Genomic DNA, 23,087 nt, shown 5'->3' on the forward strand with positions numbered 1-23,087 from the left:
TTGTGTAAGGGATGTTTCTGACTTTGAAATAATAGTATTTGAATATTTATATATTTCTGAGGATGTTTTTTGGACGTGGCTGTTCAACAGACCTCAAGTGATGCATGCATGTTTTGTTGAGCCACAGGACTATGAAGTAAATTATGCTGTTGACACAAATATTTGGCTAAACTATTTGAATAAATCAATTACGTATTTACAATTTTATTAAGCATGACCTTAATTGTGGTTTTATTTCTACCAGAGATTTTCTGTCAGCTTTGGTAGATTTGGGATCAAGCTGCATTATGGAGTGTTGAGCTTACTGGATGACTCATTGCAGCAGGTTTTGCTGAACTTTTTCATTTATAGAAAATGTTGTCATTTTAAAAATTATTTTGGGGGACTGGTAAGTTTTATAATTTACTTTAGTTACGTACATTTTTTCAAACAGATTGTCAAGAAAACCATGCCAGAACAAAACTGTTTGTGCAAGCTAATTAATGGAGAGGCTGTGGTATCTGCTGACAGGTATTTTCCAAGAAAAGGAATGGCTTGCAGCTAGGGGAAAAGTGTTAAAAGTGTGCCCAAACCAGTAACTCAAACTGCAAGAGCAACCTTTGATCTGAGACACAGTTTAGGTCACATTTTAATGAATAGCTTTATTAAACTAGTTTATTAAACTAATATTATTCTGTCAGTTCGTACATTTTATTCGCAGAAAATTGGATCTGTCTAAGGGTATCTGACAGACTACAGTGATGCTGTTTTAAATTAAACTGGTAGCTTTAGTGTATGTATTTAAAGGAATGTTTTCATACATTTAAAGGAATGTGCTCAATTCTAACACTGGTGTTTAAAATCTGAGTCTGGACAGAGCTCATGTAGGGATTTTTGTGTTAAAGACCGGGAAGGTACAGGCTGCGGTCTCGCCACTGTTGCAATTTTATCTAATGCTGCTTGTTGAATGTATTTCACTTGCAGCATGGCTATATTTTAAGGCAGCAAGGATCTGTACAATAGATAATAATTCATATCTAAATAACAATATTACCTACAATATATTTTATATTTTAATATAGTCTATATTTTATTTCTATTTTTGTTCTGTGTTAGATTGACTCATTATTGAAAGAATGTACTTCACAGTTGTATTTAGAGAGGGTTCAAATAAAGAACCCAGATAAACAGGTTTTGTGCTATGGTCCCCATCTGGGTGAATTAATATCATGGGGGAAAACAGTCTGGAAGAAGAAAATTGGGATACCAATTTCAGTGTTGCTATTGGAGTGTCTAAGTGAGATTTTTTTCAATTGGTGCAGAATTAAGCTCTTCAGGAGGAGAAACAATTTACTGCTGAAGTTGTGAAGGAAGCAAATCTTATGCTGTGCTCTTTTCCCCTCTCCTGCCTATCTTCTGAGCCTTTTGAACAAATTCAGTCAAGCATGACAGAATTGAAAAGATCTCAGTATATGAGTTTCATGTGTGTTTTTGGAAATGGGTCAGGTAGTGATCGGAGTTGTGTGTCTTCTGTTAATGACCCAGTGAGGGAAGGATCTAGTGGGAGCTCATCCTTGAAGATGAAAATAAAATTATACATGCTCAGCCATGTAGCCTAGACACCACAGTTGGGAAGGCCACTAGAAATCAGCCTTGCTTCATTCTAATGTTGGTCAGACTGTTCATTACAGTGGAACCTGAGCAGTCTTGGAAATAATTGGAATCTATCTCTAATGTCTTTATGTTTTTCAGCTTATGACTTTCTTCAGTGCTCTTTTTTTTTTTTAACAGTAGTTGTAGGTTTTATTTAGATAATCTTTTTTTCCTCAATTTGTAAAAAAAAAAAACAAACAAACAAACCACAAAACACACCAATTTCCTGTAACTAGAAATCAGCAAGATCTCTTTTCTGAGGCTTTAGGGTTTCACAGTTAAATTTCAGCCATGAAAGTACAAGGCACACTACAAGATACAATGAGTTCCATGGTAAGGTTTTCCCAAACTAAATATTTATTAAAGATGCTCCCACAAATGTATAAATTAAAAGTTAAGCAGTTTTACATTCTCAGTGGGTGCTTAAGCAGGTCTAAATTTGCATATATTATTCTCAAAGCCTTTTAACAAACTATGGTTGTTTTTTAACATCGTCATGGTGTAGGTTAAATATATATATATAAACTAAACAAAATGGAAAACACTGATAGAACATTATACAGGAAAATATTGTGCGGAAGCTTTAAATTCTTCTGATGGTCAAAGTTTGATAGGATGGCAAGACCAGGAGAAAAGTTAGTCAAGGCAGCTATTGTCCTTTTCAGTTTGGGACAGGCCATGTTCTCTAACATTTGGTAGTTGCCATAGATATTCTTATTTTTTAATTGGACTCTATACCCAGAGTTTTTTGCCAGTCTTTTAATTTCTATTATACCCACAGCTGAGTGAATCAGAGGCAACTCCTTGCTTCTGCAGTGCCTTTGAAGTCCCATCATGACTGTGCACTGTGTTCTCTTTGCAATAACTCCAGTTCAAGATTTTTTGGTGGGTTCCTGTTGACAATGTGCATGTACCCCGCCTACAAGGGCGGCTGACCACCTTTGTTAACCCATCAGGAGCTGCCAGCAGGTTCCAGCAGCCTGTGGGAGACCCTGTGATTGAGGAGGTGGAAACTTCCTCTGAAGAGAGTAAAGATTCAATAGATCTCATTACATTACAACTTCCGAGAGAGTAGACCACTGTTTTCATTTCAGATTTTGTCTACCAAAACAGATTAACTTCTCCCAGTCTAGAAAACCTCCTTTGGCAATTTCCTGTGCTGACAAGCTTTTGGAGACTTGTATACATGTCCCTAGTTGTTCAATTACTTGAGGCCTCATGATGAATACAAGACTGAATGGCTGTCAAATTTCCTGTCCCCACATGAAATCTCTATCTGGTGGTTTGAATACCATTTGCAGGCATGCTGTTTTAGTTCTGGAAATCAAGGTTATAGTTTTCATAACTGTAGCATCCTTTAGAAAAACAGGTGGAGTGTTTCTTGTATCAAACAACCTTGTTTTATGTTCCCTCCCCATTTGTAACATTGCTAAGTTCATACTTTTTATGTTTTTACCTGTTTTAAATCAGTCAAGAGACTTCAGCCTGCTTAAATGTGAAGAAAATAGATGTATTAAAGTGCCAAAAATATTAAGTAACTTGTAAAATAAACTTTCAGAAATAAATATGCAGTTTATTGAGGTTTGGATGAGGAGTCAAAGGTAGAACCAAGAGTTCATGAGTGCTGTCTCTAAATGCCATAAAGGCAGGTTCGAATCAGTTTTTGTACCTTGCCTTTTGTAGAAAAATGAACTTGACCAAAACAAAATGTTTGCATGACTGATGGAGTTACTTCCATTCAAAAACAATAGAGGATGCTAGAAAGAAGCTACTAAAGCTAAAATTGTGTGGAACGCTGTTCATCTTGACACTCACTCTTTGAATGCCTCCCACTCTCTTGTTTTGTCTGACTCTCTCTGTCCATCGTTACTGGTCCCCCTGTACTGACACCATGGGTGACTGGGAGCAAGATTTATCCCCTCACGCCTTGGTAAGGGGCCTCCCTTATTTGTGGGATACGCAGAAAAACGGTTCCCTCGGAGAGCTGGGCTGTAACTCTAGGATTTTGCCGTTTTGGAAGTTGTTCCCAGGAGGCGTCTGCCCCACTGCTGGCTATTTATAACCGGGGGATCTGGCACCCTGGTAGGTTATGTCACCTCAGCGAGCTTGGCGGAGACGCTGACTAGAGCTGCGGCTGGCTTGGTGAGCGAGCTGGTCTGCTGGGCAGCAGTTGGCGGAAGCTGGGGAAGCGTGTCTGCTCACCTTATATGCGTCTGATTTTATTTTTTTAATATCTGTCATTCAACTGGAAAGCTGTAGATATAGAAGCATCTTCCATTATGCAGGTAAATACAAGTGGAAGTAATTAAAATTATTTAACTTGTTATTTAATTTTAATTAGATATTTATTTTTCTGTTAACATAATTAAAGGCAGAAGTAGCTAAAGCACGTTCCTACCTTTCCGGAGCGCCTTTCTAGAGCTGGCAGGACCTGTGAAGCGTTTTTGGGGGGGGGGGGTGGGAGCTGGACCCCCGGGCGGCGCTGAGCCCCTCCCCCCGCGGCCGCTAGGTGTCAGGCGCCGCGCGGGAGCGGCGCGGGGGGCGCGCGGGGCCGGCGGGCGGGGCGGGGCCGCGCCGCTCCGCTCCTCTCCTCTCCTGTCCTCTCCCAGTGTTTCCACAGGGTGGGTGCCAGCAAAACCCGATACGGTGTGATATATAGAAGCAAGGTACGGCTGGAATAATGAAATTTCAAAAATAAGCCCTTTTTAAGGGCCGGTTGTAACAGTCCTGCTGGGTATTGTAAATGCCTCAGGTGCACTTGATACTGCTGTTACGTTCCTGGCGTTGGCTTCTAATTTTTATGGAAAGATGGATTGAACTTCAATTTAAGAATATTCGGTAATCCCTCTCAGGACATACTGCAACAGCTGGTATTTCTGTGTTGCAGCAAATCGATTCCATACAGCAGGCGGCAATGCCTATGGCTGGGCTCCGGCAAAAACTTCCAAAGCATTTTAAATAAAACGAGCCAAAGAAAATAACATCATCACTGCAAAAATGTAGCTTAATTTGCAAGTTAGGGGGAAAGAAAAAAAATTCCCCCATTCCATTCCAGCAAAATATTAAGCATTTTACTGGTAAGGATTTCATCAGGTCATTTATTTTTCATTAATATATATTTAGGATCTAGGGGGAATAACTTTATGCCATATATAAGTTTCTTAAATAATAAGGAGCTTGAGTTTTTTTAATATTGAATGATTTACTGTGAAATAAAGAAAAATAAAGAAAATGATCGAGTTTAAGTATATGACATGTATGTAGATCAACAAGACTTTCCACATTTCGCAGTGAACTTTTTTTAAGGAACCTGAATTTCTAATTAATAATGCACCTTTAATGAGAATGCCTTGCATGTTTGGGTGTTTGTTTTTTTTTCTTTTAATAGTCAAAAGTACTTTAAGCTGCATATAAATCAAAAATTAATAGTAAATAATTTTGTTTTAACTAGTTTCTTACACCTATGAAAATTAAAAATGCCACCATCCTTCGTCTGGGTGTAGTAGTGTGCTCGCGCTGAGGACTGTGAGCTTAGAACACGACTTCTTTAGGGTGCTTGTATGTGTTAAAAGGAAAACAAGCAGATTAATGCAAAGTGAATATGTTCCTTCTTAATTGGAACAGTGTGTCCTTGGCTATGATGATTTTTTTTTGTTGTTTTTTTTTCTGTTTTTTTTTTTTTCCTTTTAAACTGCACCCTGGCTAGCTCTGCATGTAGATGTTTTACAACTTTGTCATCGTAAGATGAGCTTTCATTCTGAAACACTTAAGTTCCTTATCACCTTTTTAAATTTTAAGTTAATGGACTTTGTGCTGATTTGATAAATGTCAAAATATTTTTTTTGAAACTGATGCTTTTTTAGTGAAAATATACTTTTTTTTTTTTCCCTTGACCACGAACTTTTATAACTAAACAAACCCTACAACAATCTTAATAGGTAGATTTTTATGTTTTATTTGGTCCTTTTCATCAGAGAAGTTATCCACAGCTGTAACTTCTGCTGTATTTGCTGCCTTAAAAAAAAATAAAATGCAGATTCAGTGGATGCAAAATCTTTCTTTGGATAAACGCTTAGGGGAGAAAAGAAAGAACTTTTAAAAGTTGCCACGTTATTTAGGCTTATGCCTGGGGATGAGTTAACAATAGCTTATATCTAATAATTGATTTAAAACTTACTGAACAAAATCTTATGAATGACTTTTTAATATGTTGCAATACTTTTAGCAATGTGGGGATTTTTTTTGGTGAAAAACAAAATTTTGAACAGCATACAGTGTTTACAGCACCTGTACATTACTCTTCCACAAGGCTGTTGCCAAGTACGAATGTGTCCAATATATGCACTTTCAGAGCCAAGATGACTTCAAAAGTCACTCTGATAAATATGAAAGTGTTTAAAAAACAAAACAAAACCAAAGAACAAACTAGCAGCAGCAAAATGCTCTTCTATTTGTTTATTTTTTTTGTGCTAAAGCACAATTATGCTACTTTTTTTCTTCAAGGATCCTTTTTGTTTTATGAAATCTGGAGAAAACACTTGTTTTCTGTCAGCTTCTACTTCCCCCTCTCCATTCCTTCTCCCTGCAAACACATCAGTCCCTGCCCTGCTATTAGTAAACGTTTCCAGTCTTAGCTCTGAATTTCTTTTTCACAAGTTTATTTTCCAGTTTCATATTTTAACATACCTGAATTTAAATACATTCACTTATATTTGAAATTGATTTTTACTTTTGTTACTTGCTCTGAATTTTTCTCAAGAACTGATTAAAAGAAAGATCTAAAATTTAATATCCATAGGCCTGTGCAATAATTTAAAAAAGTCTTTAAAAATATTGACTTCATAGTAATGAATTACAGAAAAAATCCTTACATGGTCTGCACGATAATGGCTCCATCAACTCCACGAATCAAAGTGCTATTCGCAGTGTTTGTCTCCAGTCTTGCTTTTTACAACTTCAGTTAAAACTTGATTGTATTTCCAGATTACAAGTGAAAATTGCAGCAGATCTTAAATGAACTGAAAACAATTGAAAGGAGGTTAAGTAGAAACATTGGATAAATTACCATGCTAGTAAGCAATTTTTTTTTTCATGGGATAAGGAGTAGTAAAATTTGAGTGACTTAAATTATTCACTGTTTTAATAAAGTAACCCTAGACTTTATTTCCAAAATACCTGACACGCTACAGTTTGAGTATAATTTACATGAGAGAAATGTCTTAAATTATTTCTACAGCAGTATGAGATTATAGGCTAGACTGAAGAAAACAAAACTCATTTCACCTGGGGAAAAAGTAATCTTATCAGTCACAAATAAATGCAAAGCTCTTTGTTTTGAGAGTCTTAAATGAGAGGCTTATTTTGTGATGATTTGGATTTGGTTAGTAATTTACAGCTTACTGGTGTTCGTAATTCTGTTCTTTCTAGGAGAAACTGAGTGATAACATAAATCTTCGTAGACAACTTGGCTGCAAGCAGTTAAACTGAAATTAACTTCTGCCTTCTGGCTGCAGAGTCTGACGTTCCTGAGCGATACTCTGCAGACTAAATCATGCCAGCGTTATCAACTGGATCTGGAAGTGACACAGGTACGCAAGCCAAGGAGGACTGCATGTTTCCTCCAGATCTTATTTGTTAAGTCTACAGTCTCTATTTCAAGAAATAATCAAATAAGATAATTAATTATGGTCTCAACAGATGCTTAATTTAACACTTTAAACATAACCTTTTCTTCCTGAAGTTAATTTAGATATATGAAACACTACAGATAAAATAAATGGATTTGTGCAAGTCCCACCACCATCTTCTTCCCTTCCATCCCCAAGCCTCAAAAGAACAACTCCAAACAGTATTGTAGATGGACCTGAAGAACTTGGATTCACCTCTGAGCATGGTTCCTACAATGTTAACTTAAAAAAGGAGGAGGAAAAAATAAAAGATGATATCATACATGCCTTAATATTTGCAGCAGTCTAGACTGTCTCCTCTGTGAGTTACAGTTATCAGTGGAGTTATTTCTGAACACAGACTGTTTAGTTTTGACACTTCTTTAACAAATCAGGCAAAGAAAAATACTGTCTCAAGTTCTCTTCCTTCCCTTGACTTCCACATCAGAGTCCAGTTCCTGTCACTGACTGCAGGCAGTGGGAGTGCAGATACGTAGCTTTCCATAGTTTTCACCTTCTTCATCACACTATTAGGTCACACATTCAAATATTTGTCCCTGTTTTAGGGACAGCTGAAGTTAGTATTTTTGCTCAAGGGTGTTTGGTAAATAGTGATGCAGCTGAGATTGCAATACAAAGATCCCTGCTTTCCACTCCTGTACTTGTTATTCTAGATCACAGTTTTGTGCACAAGAAGTAATATCAGGATTGTGAAAATGTAGAAGGACGTTTCAAGTCAGGAATACAAAAAAAAAAAATGTATATAAGGAACTGCATATGATTATTATTTTAAATAGACTGTACAGTGCAGTGATAAATTTTTCTTAGATTAGAAAGTCAGTCTTTAGAGTTTAGGGGGTGTGTGTGTTTATTTGGGACTTATTTATTACCATGAGGAGGGAGGGTTATGTTCATTTTTATTTGCCTTTTTTTCATCATCCTTTGGTGTTTAAGGGATTTGACTGTCATCTCACCAAACCCTACCTCTACATTGCTTTCTGTTCTCCCCCTTCCCACATGGAAATAAGTGCAGTTGAAGCTGTTTGTTTATGCTAAAGCTGAATTTTGGAAGACTTGTCCTGGTCTACTCTGGGCTGATTTTCCACTCTGGAGTTTTACTTTCTTTATCATGCCAGCTTTTGTGTCCTTCCAAAACTCGCCTTAATTTTTTTTTTTATTATTATTATTACTTGGCCAAAGGCTTTCTGACATTTCAGAAGACTCAAGAACATGTTGAGATGAACAGCCAGGGGCACGTGTGATGACTGGTGCCTGATGCTGACAATTTTGCTTGTTTTATTCTTTAAAGTATGCTGATCTGTCCAAAAGTAATAGTTACAAATGTAGTCTCTGAATAAAGAACGAAAAGGGCTCCAGTAAATAATTTTTTTAAATCCTAATTTTAAAATGGTGTTAGTGTCTCTAAAAATTTGTTCTGTTGTGCTACTTAATGCATGTGATGCTCCAAATACAGCTTTAATAACTGGTGTGTGATGAAGCTTAACTATCTCCATTCTCCCAGGAAATCTGTAGTAAAATATGATACACACCATAAATATCTTGCTGTTAAACAATACTGCTTGTTAAATCCAGTTTGTTTTCTGTTGCAAGCTGTAAACTGTTTCTTTAAATAAAATTTGCATTTGGAGGGAAGAGAGAATTATTTTTTTCTTCCACTTTCTTTACAGTATTTCCTGATGAGGATGATAAGTACTGAAGTATTTTTTGAATTATGACATCAAACTGTGTGTTCTGTCCTGGTTATAATACAGATGGTGTCTAATCGGAGCCCTGTATTTCTGCTATTACTCTCACTCTTAGATGGGGAAAAAAAAGAGAAATACCAAATCTGTCTTTTCTTACCTCTGTTCCTTGGTGAGTAGGTTGATTTTCCACGAAATCATGCTGTCACATGTAATGAATTGAAACTGCCCTAGTCCGTGAGAGTGTCTGGGACACTGTGCACTGTCCCCTCACTTAGTGGGGACCTAACAAAAAGCACTTCTAGGGTAGGGATGCAACTTCGCTTAGTCAGTCTAAGACTCTATTTTATTAATGCATTCAAACGAAAATCCAGCATAGCTTATTTTTGTGTCTGTTGTATCCTGGTGAAGTAAAAGTAAACCAGGAATTTAAAATGAGTGAAAGAATTAATTGAGGACTAGTAAATAGAAATTAATCATCTGCGAATATCGGAAAGCTGCGAAGTCACGGGCTACTGGAAACTCGGACGCTAGTAGGGAAGATTGAAATATTTTTTAATAATCTTCGACATCAGACCACTGTCAAAAGCAGGATAGTGTTCATGATGAGCTATATTTGATCACACTGAGTGTTGACCTACTTGTGTTAATTTTACATTGTTGACAAAGTAAAAACAAACTTTATTAGGGATGTCACCGTGTCCTTGCAACTGCTTCCTTCCTTGTATGTGCTTTTGTTATACCACATTTTAACCTGTATGTTCTTCTGAACACAGAAGAACACTGATTCTTAAATCAATTTTAAGAGACGTTTACCAGACTTTAAACTATGATAAATCAAAAGCATGGCTACAATATTTGCCATCTTTTAAAACATTTGTTTTAATTAATTTAGATTAATCAAGTGATTTTAAAATTAATCTTGTACCTTACCAGCCTGATCTGGCTTCTTAAGACAGAGGGGAAGAGCTTATGTGTGCACATGCTTCTTTCTCTTCTACTCTCCGTTAGCCATATAGAAATTCGATTTTTATATAATAACAATTTTAAAAGTTACTTGTTTATTGCATGTGCATGATCCTGCTCCTTTCTTAAGGTTTATAGTCCTATCAGTGTCAGGTCGAAGTTATCTTAAAGGAATGATCTTGAACAGAAGGCTGAGTTCCTGCCCAAGGCTGTATCTGAAGCTTTTAAGTATTCTCTGTGTTGCAAAAATCTACTAGAAGTCTTTGTGCAAGCCCATCAAATAGAGCTTGAAGACTGAGAAAGACAACTTGCACTTCTGCAGGTAAAGCAAGTCTGCAAGATCTGGCATTCACTTATCTGGTATGTTTGGGAAGATTTAAATTTGCAGTCTTGGCTTCACAGTAGTATATGGCAGCTTCATGGATGATTTTGGTGGAGCCAAGATGACATCATTATGCTTTAAGTGTTGTTTTAGTGTGAAAAACATTGTAAAATTTTTACAGTTTTCTTTCCTCTCAACCCTGTATCAGGCTTGCTCAGCTGACGAGTTTAAAGGTGCTTTTCTGTTTGTCCTTAAAAACTAATGCACAAATATACAAAGCAGACTTTATGTTTTTGATTCGTGTATTGTCAGCGGGGAAAATCACATTTATGGGCCAAGTTTGGCCACCAAGTAAAGCTGTGTGCAATTGCTTAAATATAATGAAAGTCAGAAGCAGTTCTTAAATTTGAATAGTGTAAATTATAGAAAGAAAAAATATGCAAGGCTTATATTAGTTTCTTCTTGAGTACATATAGGAGCTAATGCTGTGCCAGATAGCAGAGTTTTTTCAATATTACAAGCCTGTAAAACTGAATACATGTTTTTTTTTCTTTTAATTAAAAAAATCCAACACATTTCTTTACTAACCAAATTGTAAGTTCACATGACCTTTAAAATATTCACAGTTTTGGTATTTTCCTCTCTGTTTCGTAGTAATACAAATTAAAGCTATGAAATTTGTTCTAAATATCTGGTGTTTTTCCAAGCTGTGTTTATGGTAGTGTATTCTGTGTTTCTTTAAGAATTATCTTGACCTCTGAAGCTGCATACTGTTGATGTGGATGAGGTGAATACTCATAAAAAGGTTATGCTGGAATATTATGTTGATATGAAAGCTGCATAGTCCGTATGGATTACCTCTCAGTGAAGCGAGACCACTGCAAGCAATGCAAAGTTCAAAGACAATTTTGCGATCATCTGAACACCAAAAGATGCTGTCATTGCTTTTATTCTTTTCATATAGATGTCTTCCTTTTATTTACTACTAATGCATTTTAATCAGCATGCCAGTTTTAAAATAATCTTTCCTAAGAATGCTTGCTAATGAAAAGGATAAAAAGGTGGAGAGGAAAAAAAAGAAACAGTAATAACACGAAGAGAAAGCTGAGTAGTTGAGTGAACTGAGAGGGAGACATCAGAAACATTTGTAAGGGCCAAAGGACAAATTAAACTGAAGTGGCTTAAGATTTTAACTGTTTAAACCTGTTTTTTAGAATGAGGAGGGAGACAGAAATCAGGGAGTTCTATTTTTACAGTCTGTTTAAAAAAAAAAAGTCATAACATTAAATGGTGGCCAAAAATCTGGGTTCATTGTTATGAGATGAAGAGAGAGAGAATTTAGGAGAGTGATGAAGGAAAGATTTCTGGGAGTAGCTCTTCCATCAGAGGCTGCCAGAGCGAAGGCTTACAGAGCGATTGAATCCCTCTCCAAACTGCCTCTGCTTCTCTGCTGATGTGCCGCACTGGAAACGGAGCAGGGGAAAGCCTTCGCTTGCCTGCTTCACACCATTGCTTATAACTTAGGTATAGCGTAGTATCTAAATGCCTTTGGCCGCATCGTGATTTCAAGGCTACTTAAATTTCTTACCATGTTGAAATGCACAGATATGACAAGATTTTAATGAAAATCCATGAACTAGCTGAGGCAAAGTGTATACTGAATTAATAAATAGAGCCAATATTTTACCGTGCATTCTTGAATTCTGCCCATCTCCAGCTGCCAGAGGCATTAAATGGCTTGTAGGCTAGCATTAATATGAATGATTTGGGAAACTATGAGATGTATGGCTAGCTTCAATTGCTATCAGATTTAATTTTTAAAAATATAACTTGCTGGTGTTGGAAAGGGTATTTATTTTGGTATCAACATATTTATGGTGACTGTTGGAAAACTTATTCCAAGTAGAATGAAATTCATCTGAACAGTTTTGTTTTGGGTTCATATTTTATGTTATGCTAGACTGATTCAGCAGTCTGGAATTAGAAAATGTGTGCAATTATATTTACTGATGGTAAACTCTTTAAAACTGTTGGGCATAAATTTAAATTCAAATGATCTGGTAGCTGCAACAATTTTTACTCAGTTTTTTTTTTTCTTGGTGAGCAATGTGTAGTTTTGTGGTGAATTTGAAAGTACGACAGTCTATATTGTTTCAAACCAGAGGCTTAAACATATAGCTGTGTTCATTAGACCAAAAGCTGTATCTACACAAATGATTGACAATTCCTAGTGATGCCAGATGTCCTTTGCCAAGAGCAGATTGCTATGCTGTGCCGCTCAAGTGTAGCTGTGCCAGTGTCCAGATTAGTTAGCAGAGTGTGTGCTTACTGTCAGATAAAGGTTTTGTGGCTTTTCAGTCCAAAGTCAGGTCAAATATTGGCTGATTTAATGAAACTAAAGCCATTAATCTGAAAGAAATTTAGTGCTACTAAGAGGTTGTGAAAAGCTTCCCTGCTAGCTGGTAGTTGCCTGTTGTGGAACACAGCAGGTTCAAATATGATTTTGCTTTAAAAATAACACATTGGTTTAAAAAACAAAAAACAAGAAGCACCTAAGTGCAGCATATTAGTCTTGGGAATAAATTATGAAATAGTTTAGGAATATAAACTATTTGAAATTATTAAAATTATGTTTAAGATAAGATGACTATGTACTTGACTCTATTTCTATGTAACTGACTTTTATGTCAAGCGTATGTGTCTATGCATGCATGACTGATGTAATGGCATAACTTTTTTTTGAGGGTTAAGCTTTAAACTCAGTCATACACAACACTGAAAAAATATACTGGCATGTTTTTGGGCATCTGTACTGCCTATGATTGTAGGACTTTCTTGTACTTTCAAGACACAATATGAAAGGTTGGGATAAATGGTAAGCAAATGGTGTTTCCAGTAGTTTTAGGCACAACTGAGTTGAAAGTAGTCTTGGCATCTGTTGTTAGAAGTTTTTATTCAGTATCTTAATGAGATAGTGTCCTCCTTTTGCGGATGTAAAATGCCGCTTTCAATATTCCTTGCCACTCCTCCACAGTGCCAAGTCTTTTAACCTTGCAAACTATGACTAAAGAGTTAAACATGGCAAGCGTGCCCAGTGACATCCTAATGCTGGAACGAGTTCTTTCCTGACTGCCTGCCAGGTACTTGCTATTGCCTCCTCTAGTGTTGATGAAGATCTAAATAGAAATACTAAAGACTCGCCAAGCTGATGTCTATAGGAAGGACCAGTCAATTAGTCAAGATTATTCAAGTATGCAGACTTTACTGGAGGAGCCAAGAGTTTTTGAAAAAATTACGAACATCAGATCTTTGTATGAGCTTTCCACAAGCTGCTTATTAATTTCTGCTTGATAGGTCACTTTAAATCAGTTATATATGTCTGTTATTCTTGCAGATAATAGGAGAGCTTTTGAGTACTCATGAAAGTGCATTTTCTGAACTTTCAAATTATCCTTGTTGACACTGCGTCTAGTAACTATGTTTTCAGGGGTTTTGATTTTGAAGCAGCTTTGGTGAGCTGTACAAGCAAGAACTCTGCAGCAACTGTCTTGCCTTGTATGAATGCAAATAGGGATCAACGATTTAACTTGCATCAGAACGTAACGGTATGTGGTATGCTAAATCTGAAATACACATGTTGAGACAAATCCTAAAAGACCAATAACTGTTTCAAACAACTGAGGATTCTTTAGCTCCAGGAGCCAAGTTCCAAAACTAAAGACTTTTCCATTTTGAAGGAAATAATACTTTTTAAAGTGGTGGGCTTAAATGATTGCTCGCTTGCAAAATTTTCTGTCATAACATTGTTTTAAGGTGGGTTTGCAAATTAATATAGCTTGGAGGAATAAAAATTAGGTACAACTTTAAGTTAAAAGAATGTATTGCCGTTACTGAGTATGTAATCTTGTTCTTACAACAAAATTCTTGTTTCTACTAGGAGGAAAATAAAACATTGACATTTTTATTGCTACGCCATCTAGCATTTCAGTATTTTACTTTTTTTTTAAGAATTAGCAAGTAAAACAGGTATTTTCTTCAAAGACGTTAATCCGTTGTATGTAATGATTATCTAGTTACACAGTATTGTGTACCTTTGAAAATTAGGTAATTTTTTTTTTTTTTCAAACTCTGCACTGCAAAATTAAAAAAAAAGGTACATGCTGGACTGAGTTAATCAGTCTGGTTCTGCAAAGAAAAATTGTTAGTCTTTAACGTTTTGCAGTGTCAGGAAGCCCATATATTTGGTGGAATTACTTAAGAGAACATAAAAAAGAACTATTTGTAGCACATAAAATTAAGCATATAGTGGTCTTTTTACAACTGGAGTCTGATAGTATGGTGCAGTTTGTCTATCCTAATGCATATGTGTACTGCATGTTTTCATTCGAGTCTGTGCATAAATACTGATGTCAAACGTCAGAATAAAATAACTTCCAATATTTGCTGTTAGTGACTGATTTTATTATGCAGCAGCAAGGATGTCAGAATGAGTGTTTCTACTGCAACGGTGTTTGCTTTGTGTAAGGCAAGTGTTGTCTGAGCCTTTATAGAACTGTAAAGTACAGGTCAAATGTGAAAAAATGTCAGCTTGTTATAAATGGCAGCAAATGGTACTGATTATTTTACCTTTGACAAACTGGAGAATTTAAAGGTTGGTGTGTCCCATTTTATTAATAAAATAAAATTTTACAGTGTTGTTCTGGGCTTAGATATATGTTCTCTAGTGTTTATTATCCCTCAGCTGCCATAAAAATTTTTGATTTGAAGTCTGGCGTCATTTTTCAGAATGCTAATTCAGGAACCTAATTAACATATGAAAGCAAATGCACATCCATTTGTCTCCGTTTCTTTCCTGACACTAACCAAAACAAAGTTGGTGTTTTCTTGTAATATGCAAGAGCGATGGAACGCAGAGACCATATTTTTTATCATTTAGCACTAGTTTATAGCTTCCACAGACTTGTCCTAATAATGAAGCTATGAAGGATATGACAAGAATGGTGATATTAAATTTCTCTAGACTAACAGTAAATTTTTCCATTCTGATGTCAAGAATGTAGAGCATCTGGAATCTGCAGTGTTGTCGTAGTTCAGCAGATTTGTGGTTCAGTACGGGAACACTTTCATCAATTGCTTAGCCATTTATTCTCCTCCTAGGAACAAGCAGTCTTCTATAGAATATAACACTACGAAGGAAGCAATTTTCTAGAACTGGAAAAATTCTTTGTCCCGTTGTTTCTGATTTAAAAGCTTTCCATTGCTGCTTAGTCTTAAACCTTACTGCATGGGCAAATTTAGCATACACATTTCTAAACTGGAATTGCCATTATTACTCACTCTGTTCTTCAGATCAAATAAAACTAAATTGTATTAATTAAGTTTTGGAAAAGCTGAAGATAACTCTGATGACAGGAACTACTTAAATTTCAATTTGTTCTTTTAACACACTTATCTACTACCTTTTTAAGCAGAGACAGTGCTGAGTTTTCAAACATAGCTGAATTTTCCCTTGGAATTACTGGTGTAGTCCAAGCTGTCAGAATGCAACAAGCCTTATTTGCAGCCATTTTATCTTACTTGCTCTTGCAACAAGTCCAAAATCTTCAGAGTAGTTTCTCTATCTATGACAAGATGTTGTAAATTTTAGTTTTGGATTACATATGTGTATTTAGATTATCTATGTGCATATAGTTTATATGGAACTGTTTCTGCGGGCAGGGTTATCTAGTCATTGGATTTTAATTGCCTGTGTCACTTTTTTTGGCTGAAATAAATTTCATTAAAAGAGTATTATATACCCAGTATTAACTTATTCCTGTTAAATTTCTTTATTCTTGAATCAGCTAATCAGATTTAATGGCCTATATAAGCACCTTCAAACAACCCTCTCTTCCTTCACTCTTACAAGTTTTACATATTCTTATGTGCCATGCTTGTCTCCTGTTATTAATATTTCCATGCTATAGGCTTTTACTTAGTTCATGTAAGTGTTAGATACTGTACCTAATTTAGTTAATATCACAAATATAAATAGCAGCATACTAGTATCTAGAACTAGGAGCTCCCTTGTTTATCTGGAATTGACTCCTTTGATGGACTTGGCAGTGCTGGGTTAACGGCTGGGCTCTATGATCTTAAAGGTCTTTTCCAACATAAACGATCCTATGATTCTATTCCTGCCACCACATTATGTGACCTTGTTTAATCTAGAAAGGGCACTTTTTCCTCCTCTGTTCCAATGATTTGTGAATGTCCAAGGATGATTACATTGTGATCTGGGTTGTTTGTTGTTTTGTTTTTTCCCCCCTCTAAGTTGTTGGACCTACCGGTGTCACTTCCCTTCTGTAATTGCAGAATAGTCTTATGTCTCCATGTTCAAGCTCATTGTTAAATTTTTTTTTTTTTAATGTATGCTCAGGTCTTCTGGGACCTTTGAATAAATGATCTGCTTTTAAAAATCGAGGTAAATGAGTTTTTCTTGTGTAACTCATGTTTACTTTACTGAATTTTGACACCTGAAGTATTTTGATACTAGGAAATCTCAAGGGGCATATGATTCCTTTTAAATATAAAAGCTGGTTAAATTTAGGCAAACTAGACCTGACTAGAATAGCAACAGTGTGTAAAAAGAGGAAATTTTTTTTTTTTTTTACAAGACTCTTTACAGTGTTGCCAACGTTGGAAATTTTTTTTTTTTGGCTTTTCATGATTTTTTTTTTTTTTTTTTTTTTTAAACACAACTTGTAGACGCTTTTTTGTGTGTGTGTTTGTTTAAATTGTGGGCATCTTTCAAAAAAGAAAGTGTGCAAAATACTTTTTCTTTTAATAGGAGTTCATGCATGTCATATGACTCAAGGAGCTGGGACTTCAAGAGAAACATCAAATTGAGACCAAGAGCACAACCAAGGCCTGGCAGCCACGTGCTTACAATGATAGCATTCAACTCTGAGGTGCTGAGATACATCTGATTCCATAGCTTACGCAATGAACATGCGTTTTTATTTTGCAGATCACTTCATCTGAATATAGGGGGTATAGCTATGAACTTTTTCAAAGTTAATTTTTTATTTTTAGAAGTTGTCAAAAATGTTCAGTATAGCATCACTTCAGTCTCCATAAGTGCTACTGAAAAGAGGAAAAAAAAAAAATTAAAAAATCTGATTTCAACAGCCTGGCAATACTAAAACCAGAGAGAAACTGCCTCTTATTTTGGTGGCTTTTGGCTCTGGCTTGCAGAACCACCTGAGATGCTAGTTAGGTTGGGCTGAAGCAGTCCTTGCTCTTAAATTTGATTTACTTCTCTTGCCTCATGACAGCATCTCTGTATAGTGACACCTTACAGGGCTGCAGAGATTTGAGCTACCGTCCTTCAGGTGCTGGAAAGATGGGATTTCAAGTTCATTACTGGTTTATGGTAACTTTTGACAGATTATTTTGTCCCTCGCCCTATCACGAAAGTACTTCCTTTTAGATCTGATTTGCTAGTAAAGTCATATGCCAGCCACAGTTTTCACTGTTTCTTCACAGCACACTGTGTAATTGAGAGACAAATAAAATACAGTGTTTCAGTTGGAGGCCTGTATGTGTAGAAGATCCACGAACTGTTTCTCTTTGTATATAAAAATGTGAATGCCTATCTGAAAATCTTTGATTGTTTGGTACTGGGTACCACAGAAGGAACAAGGGAAAATGAGACTTTGTCTGTGAAGGTAAATCTTTACAGGTGCTAGCATCTTCTGCTGCCATTGCCTCCTGTTTGGAAGGAGGCTATAGCTGAGTCAGTTGATCTGAAATTACAAAAATTTTAACTTTAGATGTATTCTAGGTCCTTGTCTTCTGTTCTCCCTCACTAAATATCCTAAGTTCTCCTTCTGCTCAATTTTCATTTGGCTCCTTCATTGAAGTTTTTTTTATTCCTGGCTACATAGCACTCAGTTTCAAGAGGAGTCGGAAGAGCAGGAGCACGACGTTTTCCAGCATGCTGCATGGTGTGCTCCTCTGGTTCTGCTGCTGCAGAGAAGGGCAGGATTCTGGTTTCCTTCTGTCTGAAAGCTATAAGCACCAAACTGGAGAGCTGAAGCAGAGCAGCACTGCAAACATAGCCACAGGGTTGGATAAAGCCAGTCAGCACTTGTCTAATTTTCTTCACTTCCCCAGGAGTGTTGCACTGACTGGGTGCATTGCTGTCAAAGCTATTGGTAGCACACTGGGGACATGGACACCTGTTTCCCTGGAAGGGGCAATTCAGGGCTGTATGAACAAGTGAAGCCCACATACGCTTCTGAGCTGGATGTGGAAACCTTAATGTGGGCAAGTACCCACAGGGTCGCTCAGTCCTGGAGTGCTGGCAGGCAGAATTTTTTCTCTGCAAGTTCTGTGTATAAAACCCAAGTCTCATTATAGGCAGATTCAGTCTCACCCTGTGTCACTACTGTAATAGTTAATCCATCAGGAAACATGAACTTTCATTTTATTTTCACTGGGGATCTAATTATCAAAGCTTTGAGGAGGAAGTTACAAGGACAGAATAGTTTTATAGTTGGTTATGTGTGAAATTTAAGCAGATCTGATGGATCAAGGAAAAGAAAGCTTGCTCTGTTATACATCTCTTATTTGAAGGGAGTGTCTGAAGTTAATATTTTTTTTTTTCTTCTGAATGGCACTTGTGAATTGTTCGTAAGCAGTTAGGCCACAGTGTAAGCTTACATTGAACTTTCTATTCTATTTTCAAACAACCTTCAGGTTGCTCTGAGGTAAGTTTATCTGCAGTAACAGAAGTAGCTATGTGCAGAAGTATAAGACTGAGTGTAAAGAAATTTTTTAATTTTCTAAATGAAAATGCCTTTGAAGCATAAATTGCATGATAAAAAAATAACCATTTTTGCTAAGTGCTGAAGTTCTAGTAGTCTGGAAAGTTGGACCCAAGAGTTCATTCAGACCTATTCTTTGAGTGTCCACTTAATCACTGACTGCATCTTGTTAGGCAGGGCTCAGTGTTCTTTTTTTGGAGTGGTTAGAGTTGTGTCCTCTTTTTCCCTGCGCCCCCCCCCCCCCCCCCCCCAGTATTTCTGAAGCATGAACAAGAGCAGATTTAAATAAAAGCAAGATTCTAAGAGAAATGAATGAAAAGAAAAACACTTGGACCACGAAAAGAATGTATCTGGAACGAACATTTTTTTCCAGAATATTTTACTAAGAGGCAGTAAAAAGACAACTTAAATAATTGGATCCTGAAGGTGCTGTATGTAATTTTGAAAGGGATATGTAGTGCCTGGAAGGGTTGTGAAATTACGTTTACTAATAAATATTCTAAACCACAAGTTTTAGGGAGATAATAGGCATAATAATGATAGGTCACCTATAACTTACAATGATGTTCTTTTCAGTAGAACATCTTGTAAATCTGTCCTTGTGATGAACAGCAGCACTTACTCAGACTAAAAATAATAACAGGACCGTGTATCTTGGATCCCAGGAGACTATTGGTGTTTTTGTAGACAGCAGACAGGAGAAAAAGGCATTTTGTCCTTTTTACCCCAAGTAATCCCGCTGGAAAATTAAACATGTGCTATGAATTGATATCAGCTCGTGCCAGGTTACCTCCCTAAAGAGGGCTGCTGCAAACACTGTTGCTACATTTCTTGGACAGCAGTTTGATGGCCTGTGTACATGATGAATATTTTATGCTGTATGCTACTGTGGAACAGTGTGCTACTGTCTGCCCTTCAGAGACCGCAGGTGAGGTGTGCCACAAATAACTGGGAACAGCAATTGCTTTAACCCTAAGGAGAATCTAATACCTGCACATTAAAAATGTTACCGAAATATTTCTGTGTGCATGTGTGCCTGGGCAAACTGTTTTGGTTTTTAAAGTTTAATCCTGCAAAAGAGAGCAGTTCCTTTTGTCTTGCTGTGCATTCCTACTGAACACGGGATAAAAAAAAATATTAAGCAATATATTAGGAAGAAATGTTTAGAGAAACCACAAACCTTTTTTTAATGGACCACCCTATCCAGTTTCTGTTCTTTTAAGGAAGTTTTTCCTATTCATGACTCATTTCACTCTTTGGCTAACATCAAGGGAAATGGAATAACGATTAAGCAAAGGAATGTATGTTTTTTTTCTGGTTTTGTCCTTTTTTTTCAAAACCTTTATGAATTTTCTGCATAACCTTGTGTAAATATATGTGGATGTAGAAGCTTGATAACTGTGACAAGGTAAAAAGTACACTGCTAATGCTTGCTTCTTCGTAATTTTTTTTTAAATGTTCCTTTTGGTTCTGCAAATTAATGTTATGTTGGATATTCCAGTCTCCCTATTCTGTTAGAATTACATGGTCCGGGCAGCCAATTACGTAGAACTGTTAAGTGAAATTAATGAGATCACCCCTAGATTACACTTTGTGTTTTATTTTCATTTTATAGGTCTGTACGAGCTGCTGGCTGCCTTGCCAGCCCAGCTGCAGCCATATGTGGACAGCCAGGAAGACTTGACCTTCCTCTGGGATATGTTTGGTGAAAAAAGCCTTCATTCACTGGTGAAGGTAAACCACATTTAAGTCAGATTCTCTTTGAGAACAGTGTATGGAAAAATGTTTTGAGCGCCATCTAGTAAACCAGTGATCAAACTCTTGCTCAGTGAAAACAAAACAGCCTTGTTTTAACTCTGTTTCTGTCAGGGGTGGAAGTTGTTAAATAAGATTCTACCAAAAATACATAGATGATTTCATTTAAGAGTGATGTTTTGGCAGTGTGATGCTAATGCGGCAAACATATGTTGTTTGCCCTTGTTTAGAAAAAAAAGAGTACGAAATAGTAGCAGGAAATCTGAGACTTCTTTATGGGCAACATTCAAGACCTGGAGTTTAGCTTAAATAAATAAATGTTCACAGCAAAAATTAGAAGGAATATATTTTCTGAGGTCAAGTATGGCAACAGTTCAGTAGCCACATTAATTTAAAATAATTTCCTTTAACAAAGTCAACTGAAATTCTAGTAAGCTGTTTCTTTTATTGGCTTGCCTCCATTTAAAATTGTGTTTTGCGTATAAATACGTTGGACTAAAGTATGACCTAAAATAAGTTTGGAAGAATACTTGAGTACAGCGTCCTGCTATGAAAATGATCAGCAACAAGAAATCAAAGCATGCCATGGGAGTATGCACAGCTACTGCGATAATGTTAAAATTGCTTTTAGCAGAAAAATGGCATCAGCTGGTTAGAGATGTTTCACTCCTACAAAATAGTAAGTCTCTGGTACAGAGCTAATTCAAGCTGGAAGAAAATTCTGAGATCTGAAATGAGTAAGTAAGTGGTAGTAACCTGTTCTGTGAACATATCCAGACTTGCACATAACTGAGCAGAATTTGTTGCCTTTGTCAGTCGCTGGTCTAAAGGAAGCATAAAACTGGGATTATTTTGATGTAGGTTTGAGAGAATAATTTTTTCCCATTTCTTTCAGCTATCTTATTCTGGAAAAAAGATGTAGTAATGTTGATACTTCGCCAAAATTATTTTCGAAACAGCTGGGAACTTACGTATAAAAGTAAACACAAGTGCTCGCTGGTGGTTGATACACAAAAGCAACAAACAGGAGAACAGTGCTTGATGGTGGTGAAGCACTGAAACAGGTTGCCCAGAGAGGTCGTGGAAGCCCCAACCCTGGAAACATTCAAGGCCAGGTTGGACGGGGCTCTGAGCAACCTGATCTGGTTGAAGATGTCCCTGCTCCTTGCAGGGGGCTTGGACTGGGTGACCTTTAAAGGTCCCTTCCAACCCAAACTATTCTATGATTTTGTGAATACTTGCTTGCCTAAAGAATTTCATCAAAGTTTCTGAAGTGCGGTGGTTCCCAGACTCCTTACTGCTTTGCTGCAACTGCCTGTTCAGGTGGCTCAGAAGATCACTGCAAGGAAAACACCGCTCATCTTTCTAATATAGGCTGACAGTGGTATGCACCTAAGCAAAATGTTAGGTCAGTTGTTAAATTAGTTTTCTTTCTGGACTGGGAATTAAAGAAGGCTGGCTAGAAAATGACTGTGGATCTGTGAAACACTGACGTTTCAACATTTGGCTTAATTTTCTGTTGAGGCAAAAACTAAACCTTTTCAAACTCCTTCACTTGCACCCTTTTGCCCCTTCTTCAAAAGAAGACAAAGATAGCACAACAGTAACTGGTTTATTCACCTTGAGTATGCTCTCAGTTTGGAAAAATGGGCTTTCCCACTGGCTCTCCTAATTGCGTGCCCTAGTTACCATGTTGCTTGCTACTGCAGCATGGATTGGTCTTTCTGATTTAAAAAAAAAGAACTAATGAGAAAGCTTTCTTGAGGCAGTTGGAAAGTTCTGGGGATCAGTGAATGGCCACTTTGTTGTGGTTACAACAAGAAGGCATTGAAGTATTCCAACCATCTTTATTATTTATCTTGTATGTTTTAGGTCCAAGTGTTAAATGTACATGTAACTCTGACCCTGTGAACAGTTCTTTAATGTCCTATTAAGTCTCACACTATCTTAAAATAGACTTAGTTCTTGACACTTTGTCTTTAGTGTTCACTAGTTGCACTTCTTTAATATGCCACATTAATTTCATTCAAAAGACAGAAGATGTTTAATTACAAGAATTGAGACTACTAAGAGAATCTGGTTTGACCCTGTGTGTATCGCAGGCTATTGAACCTCATCTTTTGATTTCTGTGGAGTTCAGCCATAGAAAGTAGGGCCTGACAGGCTTTCGAAAGGTTATCGAGTTCGTATCTCTGCTCCAAGATGGGCTTAACTGTATCTGAAACTGACAGTA

The 23,087-nt window shown here is 36.7% G+C and overlaps 1 protein-coding gene across 1 annotated transcript in view; it reads left to right on the plus strand.

Moving 5' to 3' along the window:
* MPP7 (MAGUK p55 scaffold protein 7) overlaps positions 1-23,087 on the plus strand; it is a 161,123-nt gene that overhangs the window by 39,492 nt on the left and 98,544 nt on the right. Inside the window, exons 2-3 of the mRNA XM_086742142.1 lie at positions 7,060-7,220; positions 20,715-20,833. Coding sequence (XP_086598268.1) covers positions 7,184-7,220; positions 20,715-20,833 — 156 coding nt within the window. The 5' untranslated portion in view covers positions 7,060-7,183. The remainder of the gene's footprint in view (positions 1-7,059; positions 7,221-20,714; positions 20,834-23,087) is intronic.

This window comes from Chlamydotis macqueenii, chromosome 2 (assembly GCF_036417535.1).
Source record: "Chlamydotis macqueenii isolate bChlMac1 chromosome 2, bChlMac1.mat, whole genome shotgun sequence".
Taxonomy (NCBI): Eukaryota; Metazoa; Chordata; class Aves; order Otidiformes; family Otididae; genus Chlamydotis; species Chlamydotis macqueenii.